The sequence below is a fragment of the Prionailurus viverrinus genome, chromosome D3 (genome assembly GCF_022837055.1).
Source record: "Prionailurus viverrinus isolate Anna chromosome D3, UM_Priviv_1.0, whole genome shotgun sequence".
Lineage (NCBI taxonomy): Eukaryota > Metazoa > Chordata > Mammalia > Carnivora > Felidae > Prionailurus > Prionailurus viverrinus.
This window is the reverse complement of record NC_062572.1, coordinates 24,204,385-24,226,791: the sequence shown is the minus strand read 5'-3', so window position 1 is coordinate 24,226,791 and position 22,407 is coordinate 24,204,385. Positions and strand designations below refer to the sequence as shown.

Genomic DNA, 22,407 nt, shown 5'->3' with positions numbered 1-22,407 from the left:
CCAGAGGAGCATCCATCAACGTCTCCTTCCCCCTAATGCCCAATGAGCCAGTACCCCCTGAATCCGCTGGCCCTACCACTGGCAGCCCCTGCTGCCTCCTCCTCCCCTGCCAGCTGGAGGAGCAGAGGCCAGGGAAGGGGCGCATGGAGCCTCGTCTCCACGAATACTCTTCTGGGCGAGAGGGCACGGCTGTGTCCCCGTTTTATGAATGAAGACACTGGCTCCCAGAAGCCAGAGACTTACCCAGGGTCACAGAAGTGAGTCCCAGAGCTGTCACTCAAACACTGGTTGGTCTGACCCCAGAGTCCCCACTTTTAATTCCTGCCACCCTCCTCCAGACTTCAATTCCTCCCCCGCCCCCCCTACCGAGCATGAGAGAGCTGCAGACTTCCTGAAGTTTCGGGCCCCACAGGGGCTGCCAGAGGGGTTGCCGCCTGCTCTTCCCATCCCAGCATCCCAGGGACAGCATGATGAATGAGGATCTCATTGGGGGCAGGTGCGACACACCCACACACCCGCAGACCAACCGGTTGGGTGATGGATCTTTCCTTCCTCTCCCTTCCCCAGGGGCTCAGCTCCATCTGGTCAGGCGCAGCGCCAGGCTGATGGATAGGCCACCCACTGGGCCACCCTAACTGCAGCCGCCACCCACATCCCCGCTGCTGCACGCCAGGGTCAGGAGGGCAGCTCTGCAGCCCCTCGTTCGGTCATTCAACAATCACACACTTACTGAGGGCCTACTATGTGCTGGAACACAGAGCAAGCGAGACAAACCGGGAAACCAGCTGTCACCCTCCAATGTAACAAAATGTGGTCGGGGGGCAAATAAAGGGTGGCTATGAAGGCCAGAGGAGGCCTCTGGCCAGACCTGAGGGACCAGGGTGATGGCAGAGGCAGCACCTTCTACAAAGTCCTGGAAGCGAGGAAGGGCAAGACATGCTCAAGCAGCTGGGACAAGTTCAGGACACTTATGGCCTGGAGCTGGGATGGGGGCAGGGGGCCAGGGGAGGCGGAGTGATAAGGAGCCAGAGTCAGGTCGGCACTTCCAAAAGACCCTGTTGCCTGGAAGGAGGGGGCCTGCTGAGGGTCTGCAGAAATTCAGGAGAAGAGAGAGTCCCGGTGGTGGGACTGGAAGAGACAGCAAAGGGGAGGATGTGAAAGATGCCAGAGCCAACAGCCAGGGTGACGGTATTAGCCCCACTTCACAGATGGTACTGAGCCTCAGTTTGGGGAAGGACTCGTCCAAGGTCACGCAAGGAGGGAGAGGCAGAGCTGGACTAGAGATGCAGTTGCATGATGGCCAGTGGTCCCCAAAACCCCGGCCTCCAAGCCTTGTCCCCAGGCTCAGCCTGGCCGGGTGCTGTAGCCCGAGGACACCCTCCACCAGCACAGGCACCACCTCATTCAGGGAGGCAGCTGTCCCCTTCGTGCTGCCACAGACCAGAGCCAGGCAAGAAATATCACATCATTAAAATGACAAATCCCTTCACTAACTGAACTGGAAGGCCCGTCTCCCTGCCTCAGATCCCTTCAGCCTCCCTCTCCCCACAACCCCCGGCTCATCTCCCCTCCCAGACTGGCAGGAGAGCACGCTGGGACCACCGCCTCGTCCCTGAGCTGACCTTGGGTCTCAGCCCTCCAGCAGCCCTTCCTCCTCCCCTTACCTGTCCCCTGGCCCCAGAGGAGCTGGGGAGGCTGCTCTATTCTATAGGTGAGGAAGCAGGCCCCAAGGAGGGGACAGTGAGGCCCTCCAGCTGGGGCTCCCTCCTTCACAAGGGTACTGGCCATCAGTCCCCCAGTTAGCAGCAGAGGGCTGCCCCAAGTGACCCCAAAGGCCCATCCAACCCTGGGATTCCATGATCCCACCCTGTCACTACGCAGAAGAACAAGTCCAGAGCAAGCCTAACATTCCAGAATAGGGCCTGTGATCTGGGCAGAGCCTTTCTTCAGGGCCAAACTCGTGTCCCACCTTGTGAGGTGGACAGGGCAGGGGGTGTTCTCTTGGATTTACAGGCAGGAATCCCGGTAGCCTTAGGCAGGCAGCCGCCCTGTTTCCCCACTGACAATGGGGGGCCAACACTGTCCCTTTTTTATATATATAATTTTTTTGTTTATTTATTTATTATTGAGAGAGAGACACAGAGAGGGAGCACAAGCACAAGCTGGGGAAGGACAAAGAGAGGGAGACACAGAATCCGAAGCAGGCTCTAGTCTCCGAGTTGTCAGCACAGAGCCCAACGGAGCTCGAACTCACCAACCGTGAGATCATGACCTGAGCTGAAGTCAGACTCTTAACTGACTGAGCCACCCAGGCGCCCCGACACGATTCCTTTTGATTAAAGCTGAGACCGAGCTTGTATAGGACCTGGTGGGTGTTGACTGAGCACATGTCTTTCCTCATACCCACTGACATATGTCAACATCTCATCTATGCCCGAGTGTACAGAGAGGCCCACATGTGCAAAGTGCACTGCCCACATAGATGCGTGCAGTGCCCACACTGCTCTGCCCTGGCCCTGGGTTCTTGGGGCCCAGGCGTTAAGACCTCTACATGTGCATATCAGCCTCCACACATGTGCACACACCAGGTCTGACATGCCCACATGCACCCGTGCATGCCCACGCCCCCTCACACATCCACCAGACCTGTCCGTGTACATCTGCGTCACATGCCCATAGCCGTTGGGAGACCCACGTGAAGTCCGTGCTCCTCTGGGGAGCAGGGCAGGTGAACAGATGCCAGGAGACGCCGCCTGGCCCTGCAGGCAGCCCCGGTTCCCAGAATGACCCTCCCCCCTACTCCCCATCCCTCCTCCAGGACCAGCCAGCAAGGACATGCCGTCCGCCCGCCTGGTGTCCTGGTCTCCTTGGATGCAGACAGAGCCCATGGCGGTGTCTGGCGCATCCTGACTTGGCCAAAGCAACCACATTGCACCCCTGTCCCCCAGTCCCCTTCCCCGTGCCCAGCACTGTCCACCTGCTAGGCAGCTGCATGGGCCCCCCACTCCCCACCCTCCCAGGTCCACAGTGGGGAAGGCACTTCTTTCAGCAATCACCACGAGGGGTCTTAACAAGTCCTCCTAACTAACCTTGAGCAGGTTCTTCTCTCAAGACCTCAGTTTTCCCCTCTGGAAAATGGGAGTGAGGTCGAACAGAACTTTGCCAGTCCATCTCTGGATGTGCGATTCTCCCAAAGGCCAGGAGAGGGAAGATGGGGGAGGGGGTCAGGTGGGGAGATACAGGAAGAAGGAAGCAGAATTTTAGGGACCACCCCTCCCTGGCCAGCACCAAGCCTAACAAGGCTGAAGGTTGGTGATTAGAGCACCCCTGAGTCTGGGGACTCTGCTTGCTGTGCATTCTCTCAGTTGACCCTTCCTGCCACCTCCCAGTGGGTGCATCATTGCCATTTTACAGATGAGGAAGTTGAGGTCTGGAGAGATGCCCTGAGGAGCCAAGAGCCCCCCAGCTCCCTCCACTTCCTCACACTCAGGGCCATTGTGTGGGAGCCATGTCTGAGACTACTCTGGTACTCCCCGTCCTGCCCTCGGTCAGGGAGGGTGGCATTCCGGGAATGGCTTTCTCTGGAGCCAGGCACCTCCCCCCTCTCTGCTCTCTGCTCCTGGCTCTGAGCCCACCCTTCGGCACTGCCCATCCATCTGCTGTCACTTCCTGGCAGGCCCAGTGGGCCATACATCACCTGACGAAGCTTAAGGCAGTGGGGCCAGGCGGGTGGGCAGGGCATTATTGAGAACTCTGGACCCCAGTGCTGGGCCCAGGTGCAAGCCACCTCAGTGCTGGTAGTGGCATTTCAGGCACTGTCTCCTGCTTGGGAACAGGGAGATAGGGCCAGCAGAGGAGGGGTCTCCTTAGAGTCCCTGAGAGTAGCCCAGAGGTAGCCAGCCACTTCCTGTGGGGGGACCAGGAAGCAGGCAGTCAGAGGCCATGGGATGACCTGGCAGAAGGGGAGAGGAGGTTGGGTTGATGGCCATCAGGTGGAGGGCACTGAGGTGGACATTTGGCAGGAAGACACTTTCATTTCCCCCCGGCCCCCGTCTGTCTAATTTGCTGATATAGGTCGCCAGGCACTGTCTCCTAACTGAGCTGCTGCAGGAGGTGGGAGCCAGGTCAGCCAGAAGGAAGGGCTCACAGGTAGGGGTGCCTCAGCCACAGTCCCTGCCCAACATCTGCCTCCTGCCCCCTCAACCTGCACACTTCCCACAACCCGCCCTCACCTCCCAGGGCTGCCTCTGTAGGGACACTCCCATTCATTCATTCATTCATTCATTCAACAGCTATATATGAGCACCTACTATATGTCACAACACTAGGGATGCAGCAGTGAACAAAACCCAGTACCAGCAAGAAAGGAGAATCAAGGGACGCCTGGGTAGCTTAGTCAGTTGAGCATCTGACTCTTGATTTCGGCTCAGTTCACGATCTCATAGTCTGTGAGTTCAAGCCCCGCCTCAGGCTCTGCACTGACAATGTGGAGCCGGCTTAGGATTCTCTCTCTCTTTTTTCCTCTCTCTCTCTGCCCCTCCCCCACTTGCATGTTCTCTCTCTCTCTCTCTCTCTCTCTCAAAATAAACTTGAAAGAAAGGAAGAGAGAGAGAGAGGAAGAAGGAAGAATCCATGTGTGTTACATTGTGGTATGTTCAAGCCAGGACAAGCAGGGCAGTGGGAGAACAGGCACCATTTGTCTTTTGATGTGTGTTTTTAAACATAATTTTTAAAGCTAGGGTGGTCAGGGAAGACCCACTGGGAGGGTGATTTTTGAGTAAAGAGCTTAAGGAGTGAGCAATGAAGATGTCTAGCGGGAGCGCGTGACAAACACAGCCAGCGCCAAAGGTCTGAGGTAGGAGTGTGCCCGACACTCCGCCAGGAACCGCCAGGTAAGCAGGGGGCAGGTGGGGGCGGAGAGGTGAGGAGGGAAGTATTGGGGCCCCTCGTGACTTTGGCCCTCCCTTGGAATAAGGTGGATGCCATTGCAGGGCTGTGAGGGGACCATGGCCTGTGTTTAGAACAACCAGTGGTAGGCTAGGGGACCAATGAGAGGGGCATGTGACAGAAGCCCTTGGCCCATGATCTCTCTGTCCTCCCTCCAGACCTCCTTCTCTTTTTTCTTTTTTTGCTTTATTAATTAATACAGCAAAGATTTGTTGAGTGCCAGGCATAGTGAATCCAATCCAAAGGATGCTCCGCCCTGCCTCCCCTCCACACTTGACAACACATGCCCCATGTGCCAGGGGTGGGGGCTGGGCCCGCGTTCCGGCCCACGTGCCTCCCTCACACAGGTGCAGAGTGGCAGTCTCACGCGTGACGAAAACCCACCAAATATCGGTGTTCAGGGATGTAAGCCTCACATAAACATATGAGACTAGCATGGAACACACACAGGATGTCCGCTCCCCTCTCTGGGCCTCAGTTTCCCCATATGAGAAGTGAGCAGGGTGGGAGAACCTAAGACCCTTTCTTATTCTAAAATGGGGACACTTTGTGGTCACCCAGAGTCCTGGGGGCCATACTGCAAGGCCACGGCATTGTGGCTTCACAGTAAGCCCATGGGCAAGGCTGCACAGAACAGTGTGAGCCCACATGAGCACAGGGGACACACGTATATGAGGGTGCAGGGAAGGGCTGGGATTGTGGGAACCCCTGTGCCCTGTTCTGTAGGGAGCTGGGCTATGAGATTTGGGGTCTTTTTGTGTAATGGACCCCAAGGCCTGCTCCTCCCAACATGATAGTTCTGGGAGGGGCACAAACAGACCCCTAACTGTGACCTCCCTCACTCCACTGCCCCGGGGGACCTGCTTGGAAGGAGCAGTAGATGAGCAGGAGGTCCCGGTGGTGACCCAGCCCCAGCCTGGGAAGGGGCCCTGCCTGCTGCTCCCTGCCCCTGGCCCCACATGGCCCCCCAGTTCACCCCGGCCCCCCACAGCTCCTCTAATTACACAGCCATAAAGCACAAATCTCTAACGATCCAATTAGTAACGCCATTACTGCTCTGTCCAGGATTAAAATTACCAATTAAACTGCTGTCGATTTTATCATCACTTAGGCTCGACACGACCAGGGCACTGTGGGCCTCAGAGGCCCATTAGCGGGCCTTAGGGTGGGGGACCAGCTGGGGGCGGGGCTGCAGACTTAGTTCAGCCTTGGAGGACAGAGATTCAGCAGGGATTCTTTCGTCCACCGCCCCGGGGCATCCTGGTACCCTGCCCCAGCCCTGTCTCTCAACATCAGGGACTCCAAAGGATCATAGCCTGGCTCCCCGATTGGTGGTGGCCAGGGCAGGAGGGGCCGCTCCCTCCGCAGCGCCTCCAGTCTGGGCCTCTCCCAAAGTCCCCTCGTCAAAACTCACCCATTTCATGTCCTGGACTCTCAGTGACGGGCTAATCTGTGCAGCTCTGGGACACGGAGCCAGAGGTGTTCATCTGAGAACCTGGCTCCCACTTCGCTTGCCCCCTCTCTACCACCACAGAGCCTGCTCCTCTGCCCACAGGCTTGCAGTGCCATTCTTACCCATGTCCCTACTGTAGGGGCAGGGGTGCCACTCTGATGAGCTGCTCACAGGTCAGTATATCTCCCAAGTGACATGCAGGGGCCCCTTTGGGGGGCCTTCAGTGCCTTGTCTCAGAACAGGAGAGATCTTGGAGGACAAAGTCAGAGCCCAGGGAATATAGGCAAGTGTTGACTCTGCCTCAGGGGTGGGGGTGAGATTCCCATCCCCAGAGGTGTGCAAATAGGAGCTGCTCTCAGGCCATGTCACAGCAGGTGGAGGCAGCAGCTCACATGTGGGAAAGGATAAGTGTTGGGCTAGATCACCGAAACCAGGTAAATAACTTGGTCCTCCTGAGAAAGAACTGGAGGTGTCAGGGTCTGAGAAACCCCTCGGGGAGCCAGAAGGTTCTGTTCTCTGTTCTCCACTTCTTGCCCTGGAGGTGCCTCCGCAGAATGAGAGGGTCAGGAGTCAGGGGAGGGGACAGTGGCAGGGGTCCAGGCAACCAGAGACAGAAAGGCAGCTGTGAATCTGAAAATTCAGCCCAAGGGGCTGTGCTAAAGGCTGCCAGTCTGCAGCATCTTGAGGACCCCTCTGAAACGCTGAGGGAACAGTGATGGTGAACCCTGACCCTGGGCTTCCTCTGTCCATATTCACCTTCAGAAACAGCTGCACCAAGTGTCCAAGTTCCAACGACTAGCCTGAGGTCACACAGTTATTCTCTTGGGTCTGACCCTAGCGAACATGCCCGAGCCCCCCCTGGAGGGGACAGGGTGTGCCAGGTGAGGCCACAGAGCCCAGCCACGGGGTCTGCGTATCTCAGCACCTGTGCAGCTGCTTGTTCAAATGGAAAATTACACACAGCTCTTTATGTTACACACAGAGATTCAGAGAAGAGGAGGCAGGCCCAAGGGGGATTGCAGGGTCCCAGCCTCACCCTGCTCCAGAGGTGGTAAGACCTTGCAAGGAGAGGCAGCTTCCCCCCCCACCTGCATAATGCCCGGACCAGCCAGAGACGGGGCCTCTTCTGGGGGAAGCAGCCGCCCTGGGCAGGTCAGTCGAATGTCTCATCAGAGGCAACAGACTGAGGCAGGGATCTGGGAGCCCAGAGCAATTAGGAGCTGGCTCGCGCCTTGTCTCCTGCCAGCTGCCACAGCTGTCACTCAGGAAGTAGGGCTGGAGCAGGGGCAGGGCCAGAGGGTACCCATGATCCCACTCCCAGACAGCAGCCTGGTCATATGCTGGGCATAGTCTCCCACTTCTCAGAAGGGGAGACCAAGGCCCAAAGGGGACAAGGGACAGAGATGTCTGTCATTTCCTGGGTGGGATATCCCCATGTTCCTCTTACCCCTGCCCAGACTTTCCCCCACCAGCCTTCTGCCCCTGGAGTAGGGATTCTAATCCTGGCTACACCTTGGAAGCTCTTGGGAGCATTTTAAAAATACCCTTGCCCAGGCTCATGCCCAGCCCAGTGGGAGCAGACTCTTTGGGGTAGGAGGGCCTGGGTGAGTGCCCGTGTCTGTCTCTCCTTGGCTGGGTTTTTGCACTTATTGACATCAAACCCTGCCCTGAGGACTAGAAGCTTCTCTACTTCTGTGGCCATGCCTCTCTCTGCCTTCTAGACCCCTCCTGGGCTCAGGGGAGTCTGGGGTCCAGAGAAAGAGGCTCTAAAGGTCCAGCCTTTCAGCAACATGTTTCAGCACAGGGCCACCTGTGTGTTCCAGGGACAGAGGCACCAAGCACTGTCACTTTCTTCATCTCATCACATCTCAGCAACTTGGGTCGTGTGATGGCTGCATCAACCCCATTTCACAAGGGAGAAAACTGAGGCATAACTGACATACTCAGGACATAGAACTAGCAACAGTAGTAGGATTCATCCCAGCCACACTGGATTCTGAGTCCAGTGCTCTTTTTCCATCACCAAATCACTTCTCAAGGAGCAATAAATTCAAGGACCTGTCCCCTTTGCCCTGTGTCCCCCTGCTGGACTCTGTCTCCTGCTCTGTCCTGTCTGCCCCTGTCACTTGCAGGAGCTAGGCATCTGAAGGTTTAGAGGGGGTGCCCATGGCAGGGCGGGATTAGAGCAGACAGGAGCCTCTAGATGCCGGCCCAGCTGGGTCAGCCTCTGCAAGTCTATAAATTCCATTATTCATCAAGTGACTGTGTGAGTTTGCCTAGACGATGAATATTTTATTCACCTCCAGACACTGTCCCCAGCGGATTCTTGGAACAATATTGTTCCCTAGCCAAGGAGCAGAGGCCAGAGCCTCTGCCCTCCCTGGACACTCCCTTCCCCTCAGCACCTCCTTGCCTCCCCCGCACACCCCCCAATTTGTACAGTGCTGTGGTTAGCGGTCCTGAGTTGACCTTGAGTTTGACACTTGCTCTCCCTCCACTTTGATATCCTCTTCTGGACTATGGGTTCATTTACTGTCTTGCCGGGCTCTCCATCCCCCCACAACTGCACCCTACGTGACTGGACCCTGGGCTCTGCCAGGAGCTCTCCCTGGTGCTGAATGTGGGTGGCAAGAGAATGCTGGCCTCCAAGGAGTGGTTTCCAGCCAGGGAGGGTGGCAAGCCTGCTGGTTTTGAGATGAGAGGGTTCCAGTCTCCAGGAGGGAGGCACCCAGCCTCTGGACAGAGTGGTCTCCACTTCTCTCCCCTTCCTCCCTGCCACCTGGTGGATTCTCCCAGAGTCACAGGTGGTTAACCTCTCCCAGTGTCTCCAGCACCCTGAGCTAAGGACTAGTGGGCAAAGTCTGTGGATGTGGAGACCCCTCTCTGGAGGGGCCCATGAGTTCAGTCTCCCAAAGGCACCCCAGGGAGTGTACTGTGATGGCGGCATTACCTTCCCCAGATGGGGGAGCGACAGACATAATTCACACCCTGCAATCACGCCATCTGCTCCCCTGTGATGTGCAGAGGAGAGGACGGGGCTGCAATGCCGAAGGGCGGGTGGGTTGGTGGGCGATCATTCATTCATTCATTCATTCATCCTGTCATTCATTCATCCAGCAGACATTCATCCAGCCCCTGCCAATTTCCCAAGCCCAGCCCAGCCCTGTGGCAGGCACTAGATCCAGGAGATACAGACTCAGAGCTTGCCCTCCAGAGCTGAAGATGGTCCTCTCACACTTCTGAGTTTTGCTTACCCTGGCTTTTCCTCTTGGAGTTCCCTTCACTCATAGTAAGAGATACCATGTTCTGTGCACCAAACACTTCACATGCAGGATCTAAGTGTTCATTCTGGGGGCTAGACCTGCTCCTATTTAACAGGTGAGTAAGCCGAGGCTCAGAGAGTGTAGCCACCCAAAGGCACATGCCCGGCTCTGGGTTATCCATGCAGAGCTCATGGCACTGCCTTACCCACCCCACGTCTGAGACTTTCCAAGTTGCTTTCATGCCCTTCCTCTGCAAAAAAGGCACCACCCCCAACCCCTCCACTGCCCTTCGCCAGACAGTGAGCTGCCACCTCAACCATGCTGCTCAGTTTTCTGGTGCTTGCTCTGTGAGCTCCAGGTATAAGCAGCACCCTCTCGTGTTCCAACTTCTGGCCTCACTTGCTTACAGGACCTAGCTAGCACCCAGGGGCTGCCCAGTGGCTGAGATGCCCAGTGGTCCAAGGTAGAGGGCTGCAGAGGTCTACGATGATTCCCAGAGGAAGCAACATTCCTCTGAGCCTAGAAGGCTGAGACCAGAATGACCCAGAGCTTGGCTCCTGAAGCCCCTACCCTTACCCCAACCCCAGTGCTGCCTCACAATGATACATGACCCAACCTGGTCCCTTTAGTTCCCTAGGCAGGGGTGCCCTCAGCCATGAATGAGGGCAAGGCCAAACTGCTTTCAGAGGTTTGGGGGATGCCATGCAGGTTATATGCACAGCCCAGGTACCCATGGGCAGATAGAGAAGGGAGAGCAGGTGTAGCTGGTGGCAGGTGGAAGTCCCCTAAGCCCACAGTCATCCCTGTGGGCTATGGCTTTGCATCAGGAGATAGACAGGGACTGGCCTGAATCACCAGGGACAGGGGTACCAGGGATGGCCTAAGCAGTGGGGTGTACTGTGACCTTGAGGCTGTCAACCCCCATTGGGTCCTGTCCCTTTGACCTGGTGGGAGCCTGCTCCAGGGAACAGCCCAGTCACAGGATGTATAACCTGATCCCTTGGCCACAGACTGGAGGGAGGCCTGTGTCTCCGTGGACACCTGTGCCCTCCCTCAGCACGGACCTACAGGGCCTGGCTGTATTAGGTAGGCCCATTCACTTGATTTTTGCTTAATTTACTCGCAGATTGTTTCTGCCTTGTCCTTTGAAAATTCTCTGCCTGGGCAACAAGGCTGGGAGCTACAGGGGATGCAGCAGGAGCTACCCCTCTGTCAAGCGAGCGCAAACATGCTCTGTAGCAGCCTCTCCAGATGCCAGTGGGAGCTGGGCTTCCCATCAGCCCCTTAGCAAGCACCGGCCCAGTCTCCCTTGGCACAGGGGTCCTGATTTAGAACTGGTTGGCCTGGGCTGGTGCAGCCTGGCCACTCAGTAAACACGGAAAGAGAGAGCTGCTATAGCTCATGCTCTCAATCAATACATAGCAGCTATAATTATTATTAATTCATATTCCTTGGGGGAATTTTCATGCTAATAGGAAACTCCCAAGAGGTACAGGGATGCACTGGCAGACTCATATGTTACTTCACTTCATCCTCGCCACTGCCTGGGAGGTGGCATCGCCACTCTCACTTCCCAAAGGGAAAGCCAAGGCCCTAAGAGGCTACAAGAGGGGACTAAGGTCTTATGACAGTGAGGAGGTGGTAGATGCAGGAGCCGCAGGTCTGCCTGGCTCTGAGTTCTGGGTGCTTTCTTCCCCACTCCTCTGCTGCATTGGAAGACCCAAGGGAGCTCAAAACACTCAGCTTGATGGTGGACCGTCCAACCAGGAGACAGGTGGATGAGGAGGGTTTTGGAGTGGTGCTTTTCTGGGGCCTCTCACACCCCCGGCCTACAGTTCTAATGGGCACCCAGCTGATCCATAGAGGCTGGGGAGACAAATAGCTGGGGTCTTTCCTGGTTCCTCTGTAGGTTGTGGACGCTATTGGGATCCCCCTCCAGAGCCGTGCCTGAGAAGTGCTGGGGCCCAGGCCTGGCCCAGCCCAGCTCGGCCAGGGCTGGCATCATTCCCTGAGCCCCCTTTCCTCAGGCCCCAAGATAGGGCTGTGATTAATCAACTACAAAAGCAGAAACAAACAGAAAAATGTAATCAGCTTGGGAAGGGCAGGGCAGGGCAGGGCTATGGCAATCAGCTTTCCCACTGGGGCTGTTGGCTGATTGAAGGTGGTTCCAATGGGGCCTCCAGGGGCTGGTCCTGCAGCTGGGGCCATTGGAGAGTCCAGAAGGTCAACCCTTATATACACACACACACACACACACACACACACACACACACATCTGTGCACACATGCCCATGCCACTCCTAGCCCATGGGCCTGTATACCACCCCCAACCCACCCATGGGCTCCTGCTCAGAAGCTCCTGCCCTCCCCTCCCCCACCAGCTCACAACCTTGGCACACACAGATTTCCATACACACTCCCAACATGTATCCATCTGCATGTGGACTCAAAAACACATGAACACACCTCCTGGATAACAGATATAAGCACACACATACTGCTCCCACAAACACCTGATGCCTCACCCTGCTGCGCACACATGCCTTGGGGCCTGGGTGAACCTTGCACACACCTTAAGTCTAACCAGCCACGTGAACTCACACCAGTCCCTACAGGCACCCAGCCACCTCTCTGTCCCTCAGTGCCCTGGGTTGGGGGTGGGGAGAGGCATAAGACAGACAAACCCTTGGCAGCTCCCCAGGCAGAGTAGTGGGGACTTGGAAAGGAGCCAGGACTGGGGCTCTATTGTGGAGGGCAAGGTCAGCTGCCAAGTCTCAGCCACAGGGCAAGGTAGCTTGTCCCAGATCCATCCCAAGCTTCTGCCTGCTGCCTGCGCCTTATGACCTTGGTCAACGCCCTTCTTTCTCAGCCTCAGTTTCCCCATCTTGGAGCTCCTCCTGACACCAATACTGTATGATTCTCCTCCAGGACCCAGGCATCTGGGGCCCATCTCACCTCTCTGTCAGGTCTCTTCTGGTCCTCAGTTCCCTGTTCTGTTCGTGGGGGGTGGGGGCGGACCAAGGGGCAGGAAGGAAGGGCCCCACCCCCACCTTGGTCTTGGTAGCTGCGGACTCTCGGCGAGGGACAGTGATCCTCCGCAGGGGGAAAGGGGAACCTGGGGCTAAGGAGAGAAGGAGCAGCGGCGGGCTAGGGGCGACCGCGCAGGGGCCGGCGGCGGGAAGGGGCGGGAGGGGGGGTGGAGAGCGCAGAGGGGGCGGGCGGCGGGCGGGCGGGGGAGGCGGGGAGCGCAGCCAGCGCGGCACAGAGCGAGCGAGCAAGCGAGCACGGGAGGCGGCGAGAGCCGGAGCGGCGGGCCGGGCGGCCGCGCCGGCGAGCGGACTAGCGGGCGGCGAGCAGCGCGGAGCGCGCGGGGCACCGAGGAGCGGGCGCGGCGGGAGCAGCGCTCGGCGACCAGAGCGGAGAGGCCCGAACGGCGCCGCCCCCGCCGCCCCTGCGGGGCCCCGGCCGGGAGCCGGACCAGGGAGGGGGCGGCATGGACCGGTGGCCCGGGGCGCGGGGGCGCTAGGCCCCCGGAGGGGCGCCCCCCGCCTCGCCACCGCTGCTGCCGCCGGGCCGCCCTCCGCAACCGCGCGCCGCGCCCGCTCCAGCCGCCCCCGGGGCCGCCGCCGGCCCATGAGCCCCGACCTCAAAGTTTGCGGCGGGCGGGCGGGCGCGGAGCCTCCAAGATGCCGTTCCACCCGGTGACGGCGGCGTTGATGTACCGGGGCATCTACACCGTGCCCAACCTGCTGTCGGAGCAGCGCCCCGTGGACATTCCTGAGGACGAACTGGAGGGTGAGTGCCCCGCCGGGACCCCCGCCCGCTCGCCCTCCTACCTGTGCGCCCAGGTGAAGCGCGGACTCGGGGCGCAGGGGGTGGGGGGGCCGTCCTCAGGTGCCGGCTGCCAGGTGGGCGCTCCAGCGAGCAGCTGCGTGGGGAGTCAGGACCAACTCACACCTCTGGGTGCCGCGGTGGGGGTTGCCAAGGCTGAGGGGCGGCCCAGCCCCTGTCCGCATGGTCCCCCGCGCTGCGGAAACTTGCTGAGCCCCGCAGCGGGGTCACGGGGCCGCGCAGTCCGCGGTGACGGTGCGGCAACGCGGCGGTTTGGGTGGGGGTCCGAGCTGTGTCCCCCGCGCGGGCCCGGCCGGAGCACCCGCATCCTGATCCCCTCCGCGGCGCCCGCCCGCGGCTCTGCGCTCGAATTGACATTCCGCTCGTGTCGCTTTTAAAATCCAATCTGCTCGGGCAGCCGGAGAAGGGGAGAGGGCGACTGCCCTGCTCTTAACGCCTGCGGGGCTGTCCCCAGTTCCTCCTGCGGCCTTAGCCCCTTCCCCACAGCCCTGCAGGGACCCCCAGCCCAGAGCGCCGGGAGGGTGGCCCAGGAGGTGGTGGCGACAACAAGTGGCCAGATTGGGCGGCTTGGTCTCGATAACCAAGCCTGGAAAGGAAAGGCAGAGGCTGGGACCCAAATCTGGCCCCCCAGAGTCTCTCTGTCTCTCAACATGAATGGGGGACCTTAAAAGCAGGGTCTAGGCCAGATCTGAGCAGAGGTCAGGGGCTGGAATCCCTGGACCAAAGATTCTGGGGGAGCAGTGAGCCCCCTGGGGCCTGTAAGCTCTTTCCCTCCTGGGCTGGGGGCAGGTGTTCAGTCTTCCCTTCTCCTAGGCCTCCTAGGGCCCTATTTGGTGTGGAGTGGGGGTTCTGGGCTGATGGGAGTCTTGGACCCCTGGGATCTACTTGTCTGCTGTTGGGTAAAGGGCTGAGATCACCCAGAGGCTGGGCCTCCCTTTGGTTATCTTGGGTCCAGGGATCTCTGAGATCTGGTGCTCATCAGGGCTTAAGGGGGTGTATCTGAGACACCAGTGCAGTCAGGGATGATGATGGGAGCACAGGGGAAGGCATGGAGAGAGGTCCTCCCTCATTCCTAAGCCCTAGAGAGGGTAGATCTCAAGGGAGTCAGACTGGGTGAGGGGAAGATCAAGAGAAAAAGGTAGCTACCCCTACCCCCCCAAAACCACACTGCACCATAGGCTATGAGCCACCTGCTCCTCTCAAGTCCCCTGAAAGCCACCAGAGGCTGTCAGAGTCACGGAGATGGGGTCTGGTGTCTGATGTGAGCAGAACAGATAGATGAGTGATACTGCTGGGTCTCTAGCCTTGAACCCCAAAGCCCAGGTGTCTTCCCTGTCTGCCCAGGGCCTGGGAAAAGGAAGAGGTATGATGAGGACCAAGAGGGCAGGGGATGGGGCAGAGGCCGTCACTTCCCCACCATTGTCTCCTCCTGCCCTGAGCCACCCCGACCCTCTGCCAGTGTCTGCCTCCATGGGTCTTCCTCCATACCCTCCTGCTGCCCACTTGGGCAGGGGTCAACATTGTCCCCCCCAAATCCTGGCAGCTTCCACCTCACTCCCTACCCTTGTTTCCAGCACCCCACCATGTCTCACGGGGTCTCTCCTCTCTTGATCTCCCAGCCCTGGGGTGCAGACCCTCTAAGAAGCCAAGCAGAGGCTGGGTTGCAGGGGTGAGCGGGCATAGGGAGGGCAGTGCAGGGGCAAGGAGGCCGCAGGCTCCCCTTGGGCCGCCTGGCAGACACACTGGCAGGAACCCAGCAGCGTTAGTCACCAGCCACACCAAACGCACTCCTTGCTTCTCTCCTGTCCCCTTCTCCTGGGCCCTGAGGAGCAGAGGGACCCTGGCAGGGGGCATCTGAAGGGCAGGGCCCTCCTTGGGGTGGTCAAGTGGAGGTCGTGGAACAAGCAGATGCCTGGGTGGCCCCAGCCTACTTCCGAGCCTGTGAGCAGCTGTAGATGAGGGCAAAAAGTCCTCCGTGACTGACCTCTGTCTTGGCTGTAGGCAACCAAAAGCCCTCTTGAGGGACCAAGTCTCTGTAGGCCCCAGTGGTCCTTGAATGCCAGGGCTAGATGGAAAAGGTGACACCCCCCCTGCCAGTGTCCTGCATTAGTGCTCCTGCCCCAAGGCCGTCTGGGTAAGACCCAGGCCCTTTGCTGGGAGGACACCCACCGGTGGAGGATCCACATATGCAGAGAAGAGGGAGCCCAGCAGCTTGGGATGAAATGCTGCAGACATTATGTGCCTGCCGCAGAAATCCAGGGGGTGGTTAATCTGAGGGGGAGAGGGACCAGTAAGGGAGGTGGAGAGCACAGGGTGTAGATGAGGGCTTCCCAGCCGGGCAGCACTGGGTTCAGATCTCTACACCATCAACTCATGGAGTGACCTTGGACAATCACTTGCCTTTCTTGCCTCATTTTCTCCATCTGTAAAAGGGGCTTGGCATTGCCACTCCCTTGGGCTGCCGGTGACAGAGGATGCAATGGAGGTGCTCATCAAGGGACCTGGCACGCAGCGGCGGGCTCACGGGTTCAGATGCAGCAGCAGGGGAGGCCAAGGAGGGGGCGGGGGAGGGGGGGGAGAATCCTGCATGGGTCAGAGCCTGGAGTGTAGAGAGATGGGTGAAAGGTCTGGAGTCAGGGACCCATGGTGTGCAGTAGGACAGGTCCGGAAGGCAGGATCTGGGGAAAGTCTGGGTAGAAGAGTCCTTGAAGGTCTGACAAAGGCGTCTGGGGGCCTGTGACCCTGGGGAGCCATGGGTGGAAGTTGGCAGAGTAGATGTGGCTGGGCCAAACTGGCCTGCAGCCTGTCTGACCCTGAGAAGAGGCACAGGCTTTCCAGATTTTCCCTTCATCCTGCTCCACCACCATCCCGGCCATGACATATACACCCAGCAAAGCCCTCCAGGGTCTGCAGGAGCACAGAGGCTGGCCCCAGTGGCATCAACGGACTTGAGCACCTGAGGGTAGGAGTGAGGTGGCTGCAGGCCCTGGCCCAGCCCTTTCTGGCCAGAGAGAAGAGAAAGGAGACAGACAGACAGGCAGGCAGCCACCAGGGCAGAGTTCTGAGGTTGGCACTTGGCCTGCTCATTCAGACAGTGGAGCCTGCATCGACAGTGGCCAAATAGGGCATTCAGAGTATGGAGGGTGGGGGAGTCCCCTATCCTGCCCCTCTTCCCTGCAAGTCCAGCAGCCGCCTCTGCGCATACTGGAAACTCAGGGACGCCAGAGTGGTGGGGCGTGGGGCCAATGCCGCGGAGAATGGCAGCTGCTGCAGAGGACAGACACTGCCCCTGCTCTGCGAGTGACCTCCAGCGTGTGCGCCCCCTTTCTGGACTCCACCTTCCCGACAGAGTGCTGGTGCCTCTTGGGACCTGTGGGGATGCCTCAGGGTCTGTCACCTGCCCACATAACCCAAGATTCACCTGTCCTTCACTGTCTCCTGTCCAGCTCAGTGAGTTTCCTCAGAGCTCTCAGAGGAAGGTCAGGGGCTCCAACTGAAGCAGCCATGGGCTCTGGGGGCCATACCCGGCCCCTGCCAGGGTAGGAGGAACAGCCTGGACCCCAGCTCATGGCAGGGGAGGGGGCCAGCACCCACTGCAGCCCCACCGTGGGTTGAGGGTTTTGCCATCCCACCTTGTGATCTCCCAAATGGGCGTCTACAGAGGAGGAAACTGAGGACCCAGAAAAATGGGGTGCTTGACCCTGGGCTCCTCCTTCTAAAACCAACCCTTGACCCAGAAATCTTGGGGGTGGCACCCTCGACCCTGCCCTCAGCTTGATTCCGCTCTTCAGTGGTGGCCCATAGGGTGGGTAGGGGTGGGGCCCTTGGCGGTTGGACAAGGTGACAAGCAGCATTCTCAGTCTTCCCTCATGTTTCTTGCCTGCTTGGGGAGCAGAAAGCAAATGCTTACTCCTACCAGGATTGTTTGTAAACTAGGAGTAAATGGGCTCTGAATGATGGCTTCGCACCAAGTGGTGCATGAACTTCTGCTCAGCTCTTTTCTCTGTGTGCTCCAGATGGGTAGGTTCTCCAAATCAGTCATTCATTCATTAAATCACTAGGTCAGCAGATGTTTATGCTCGACAGACAGGGACTGTTGCAGGAAATGGGGACCCAGCTGTGAACAAGACCGACCTGGCCCCTGCCCTCATGGCACTCGTAATTCACAATCCAGTGTGGTCAGTGCAAGGGAAGAACAGGGTCTGTGGGAGCCCAGAAGAAAGCCAGAGTCAGCTGGTGGTGGAGGCGGGGAGGACACCAAGGAGGTGATGCAGTCCATGCTGGGAACCTGAGATGCATCTGAGTTTACCATGGTGAAGAGAAGAAGTTCCGGGCAAAAGGAGCCACATGTTCGAAGGCCTGGATGTGGAGCAATGCTGGTGTTTAGCAAGGCTGAACAGGTTCCTAGTGCTGGAGTTCAGGACACCTGGGGTGGACAGAGCCTGTGGCTTGGTCAGGAGGGCAACAGTGCTGGCCAGAAACCCAAGTGTGTGTGGCGGTGAAAGTGGCAGAGGGTGTAACTGGTTGCATGGCCAGTGCCTTAATCTCTACCTAGAGACTCCCAAGCGATAGGAATCCCTCAGCAGCCTCCATGACTCTGGGTGTCCGCTCATATATACCTCTGGTGATAAGGAGCTTACCACCTCATCAGTGGCCCAGGAAAACCCTAGGTGGGAGTTGGCCTGGAGTTCCGATCTGGGGTTTATAGAAATCCCTGGGCTGGGCCCACATTTCCCATCCCAGCTCCTTTCTGACTTAGGGGCCCCTGGTTCGACCAGATTCTCAGGCCCAGCCTAGGATGGGTGGTCTGGGGGCCCAGACATCTCAACTGTAGCCTGCTGTCTCTGTCTTGGCCTGCATGCCCTCTGGTCTAACCTCCAGACACCAGGTAGGAAGAACCTGATAAAGTTTGGTCATGGCCACCTTGCCATGGCCCCTAGTCTTCAATGGGGCCAGTGGGATCTGGGAATAACTGCGTGGCACAGGATTCCACAATCAGTTTTAGGGGCTCATAGACCTTTAAGGCCAGGCCTAGGCCAACCTAACTTCTGCTCTCACCAGAAACAGCCTTAACTCCAAACTGACCCTGGGCTGGCTGTTTTGCCTCTCCATGCCTCAGTTTACAGGTCTGCAGTGTGGAGCATTTTCATCTGTCTCTGCTTCCAAGTACACCCACACCTACACCCAGGGACAGGATTGTGCCTGTTGAAGTCTTGGGGGAAGGCTCAGGCAAAGGCCAAGAGGCTGGCAGGTGAACTGAACAAGGGAGCTGGAGCGGAGAGGGTGTGGGAGGAGATTCCCGCTCCCACTAAAGGAAAATGCTCTTTAGGGCCCTTCCTGGGCTAACAATGAAGGTGAGCAGCGAGAGGTTAGGACCCCTCAGCAGTTCCTAGACATCTTTGGTAAAACTCTTGTCATACCCACATCACTATTGGGCATTTTACTGTGGGTGGGACGGAGTTTGACCCAAGGTCACTCACTGCTCCCAGCCCAGGGCATTGCTCTCCACCCCTGAGTCACCCAGGTCCTCCGGCCTCAGTCTCCCTTTCTGTACAATGCAAGGGACAATCCCCACATCTGAGCAGGCCTGGGCTTGCTGTGGCCCCTCTATCCAGTGTCTGCCTTCCCCCAAACCTTGGGCTGGGGAGACAGTCTGCATGGAGTTGGCAGGCCTGTCAGCCCTGAGCCGGAGATGGTGGCTGCCCCACGTGGCACCATTAAGGAGTGTTGGCTGGAGTTTCTAAGCTGAGCCCAAGGGAGGAAGCATGTGATGGAAATGAGGGGGTGTGGGGGACGGAAGGAGTGAGGGGTGGGCAGGGAAGCCTTTGGCAGCTCACAGAGGCCACCACTACCAGGCCCCAGGAGCCTGCCCTGTGGGACTCATGCTACCCGCCACACGGGGTCGTCGTGAGCATGCCCTGAGAGGCTGTGGGAGCCTGACAAGCGAAGGCTGAGACCCTGAGGGCGCTCTCCTCTCTCGTCAGTGCCACGGGCCTGGGCACAGCTTTGCTGCCCAGCTTGGCTTGCCCTGAGCTTCCAGAAGGGAGTGCTATGGTGGACTCCTGGACCACCTGCCACTTGTCTCTGATCAGTCAGACCTGCAGGCTCCATAGTAGATTCTCAATGCTGTGCTCAGGCTGCGGGTTTGGGGATCCTGGGGGCCTGGGAGGGGGTGTGTGTGAGGACAGAGACAAGGTCCCAATCTGTTCTGCTCCCCCAACAGAGATCCGTGAGGCCTTCAAAGTCTTTGACCGCGATGGCAATGGCTTCATCTCCAAGCAGGAGCTGGGCACAGCCATGCGCTCCCTGGGCTACATGCCCAATGAGGTGGAGCTGGAAGTTATCATCCAGCGGCTGGACATGGACGGTGAGCATCACCCCCTGCCTCAGTTTCCTCACCCCTCACCTGGGCCTCTGAGGCCTTGAGCCTCTCCCTCCCAGGCACCCCCTAAGCCCATAGCAGTATGCAGCCAGGTCTGGACCCATTTATCAGCCTAGAGAATAGAGGCCAGAGTGTGACGGCCCCAATCATATCCACGCACGGAGGTCAGAAGCTCTGCCTCTCTTGCTCTGTATTCGGAACAATTTTTTTAAGATTTTTTTTTTTAAGTTTTGAGTGATCTCTGCACCCAATGTGGGGCTCGAACTCATGACCCTGAGACAAGAGTCTCATGCTCTACCAACTGAGCCGGCCAGGTGCCCCCTGAGCAATTTTTGAAATACAGGAAAGTAGAAAAGGGTATACTAAATACCCCAGGTCCCCTCACCCCAAATAAAAAATCATTTAGTTGCATTTGCCACCTGGCATTTTATTAAAGAAAAACGAGTAAAAAAGACCAGTAATGTCCAGTCCTCTCTTTTCATCCCCCCGTCCTCACTGTGGGCCTCCAGCCCTGCCTCCTATCCACCTAGAGAGCAGGTGGTGGTCTGGGTAGATTGTGCCCTGAGCTGTCTGTGTGGGGAGAATGTCAGGCCCCACACCTGCCGGGGGAAGGAAGCAGGGTGCTGGGAAGCCATGGTTTCTGAGTAAACTCTGAGGGTCTCCTATCTACTTGGGCCCACCTGCTGCACTCCATCTCCATTTTACCAGGTGGGGCCTCATCATATTTGGTGAGTTTAGCATCAGCCCAGAGCTTGGCAGATGTTATGTGTCCCTGAAAATAACTCAAGGCTCAGAGAAGGTGGGACCTGCCTGAGGTGGCCCAGGACCCAGCCCAGTTGTAAGCTGGCCACTGATTGAACCTATGCTTGCCCTAGGCGACGGCCAAGTGGACTTTGAGGAGTTTGTGACTCTCCTGGGACCCAAGCTTTCTACCTCGGGGATCCCAGAGAAGTTTCATGGCACTGACTTTGACACTGTCTTCTGGAAGGTATGCACTGGCTGGTTGGGACCTAGGGTGTGCACGCTGTGGAGGGCCGTACTGGGGCTAGTGAATAGCCAGGGCCACGCTGTAAAGGGGAATGATTATCCCAGGCTTCTATCCACTGGATGTCTTGTCTCCCAGAGAGCCATGGGCTCCCTGGGTGGGGGGGGGGGGTGGGGGGGGTGGGGAGGCTGGTGTGGTTGAGGACTCAAGGAATAGAGTGGTTTCCAGTCCTCCAGAGTCTGGAGGCCTGTTGGGCTTGTGTGGCTGCAAGGTTCTGGGTGGCAGCTGTGGTGGTGGCAGTGGCCAGAGCACTGTGTCTCCTCCCCTCTGCAAGTGCGACATGCAGAAGCTGACCGTGGACGAGCTGAAGCGGCTGCTGTACGACACCTTCTGTGAGCACCTGTCCATGAAGGACATCGAGAACATCATCATGACGGAGGAGGAAAGCCACCTGGGCACAGCTGAGGAGTGCCCCGTGGACGTGGAGAGTGAGTGACCGACCCCTGGTACCCCATGGGCAGGCCAACTGCTTGGGCAGGGGGAGGAGGAACCAGGGGTTGACAGGGGGCGGCTGGGGGCCTCCTTGCCAGCCCCAAGCCTTGTGTCCCTGCGCGTCCCATGGGACAAGCCCGTGTGCGGAAGTGCAGGCGGCTCCTGATTCCATGCTTCGCTGTCCCCGTCTGTCTCTCTCTGGTGCTCCCTGGCGGGCGGCCACAGCCTGCTCCAACCAGCAGATCCGCCAGACGTGCGTGCGCAAGAGTCTGATCTGCGCCTTCGCCATCGCCTTCATCATTAGCGTCATGCTCATCGCAGCCAACCAGGTGCTGCGCAGCGGCATGAAGTAGGCGCACGCGGTGCATGGGGCCCCCTCTGCGCCCGCCACCGCCTGCAGTCCCCTCCCTCACTCGGCTCCCTGGGCCACCGCCGCGTGTACTTCAGGTCCTGGACATCTGGCAACCCCACCCCACCCACCCTGTGGGCCCTGCATGGAGCTGTGGCCTGGCTGTGGAGGGCCTGGTGGTGGCTCTTGAGGGCAGCCCCCAGCCCCGCCTCCACCTTGCCCATCCTGGCCCGAATGTAGCACTCACTCTTCCCACCGTCCAGGGGCTCCTGGGAAGTTTAGGAGGAATTTATACAGGGTCCTGTAGCTGCTGTGGGCACTTAGGCAGGAAGGAGGACCCTGTGCCCAGGGTCACACAGCCAGCCCGACTGTGGTCCCTGACATTTGCCCAGGGCTGTGGGCAGGGTGGAGATGGGGGCAGAATGCTTCCTCTTGGAGAGGGAGTGAGGCTGGGGTTTCCTGGGCCCTATTCCCTGGCCAAGTCTGGGAAGGCCTCTGGCCTTCTGTGGGGTCCCTTTCTCTGATCCTCCTTAGACTCAAACCCAGCCTTCCTCCATGTACCCACTGGGGCCAAAGAATTTGCCCATTTCAGAGAGGAGGACCCTGAGACTCAGAGGGCCCCCAGATTTGGCTTCAGGACCCCCTTCAACAGGGATTTTCAGGAAGGGCAGAAGTGCATGGCAG

The 22,407-nt window shown here is 58.5% G+C and overlaps 1 protein-coding gene across 1 annotated transcript; it reads left to right on the top strand.

Annotated features, from left to right (window-relative positions):
* The first annotated feature begins 13,301 nt into the window (after positions 1-13,301).
* CABP7 (calcium binding protein 7) lies at positions 13,302-21,727 on the top strand. Its single transcript, XM_047827078.1, has 5 exons — positions 13,302-13,458; positions 19,739-19,882; positions 20,773-20,885; positions 21,217-21,370; positions 21,600-21,727. Exons 1-5 carry the CDS (start codon positions 13,350-13,352, stop codon positions 21,725-21,727), a joined length of 648 nt encoding a protein of 215 aa, XP_047683034.1. The 5' UTR covers positions 13,302-13,349.
* Positions 21,728-22,407: the final 680 nt, after the last annotated feature.

Excerpts from the sequence above, each read along its gene's own strand:
- CABP7 (XM_047827078.1), top strand. The coding sequence starts at position 13,350 with ATGCCGTTCCACCCGGTGACGGCGGCGTTGATGTACCGGGGCATCTAC. Across the intron at positions 19,883-20,772 it reads CCAGCGGCTGGACATGGACG|GCGACGGCCAAGTGGACTTT; the intron begins GTGAGCATCACC and ends TGCTTGCCCTAG. Across the intron at positions 21,371-21,599 it reads GTGCCCCGTGGACGTGGAGA|CCTGCTCCAACCAGCAGATC; the intron begins GTGAGTGACCGA and ends GGGCGGCCACAG.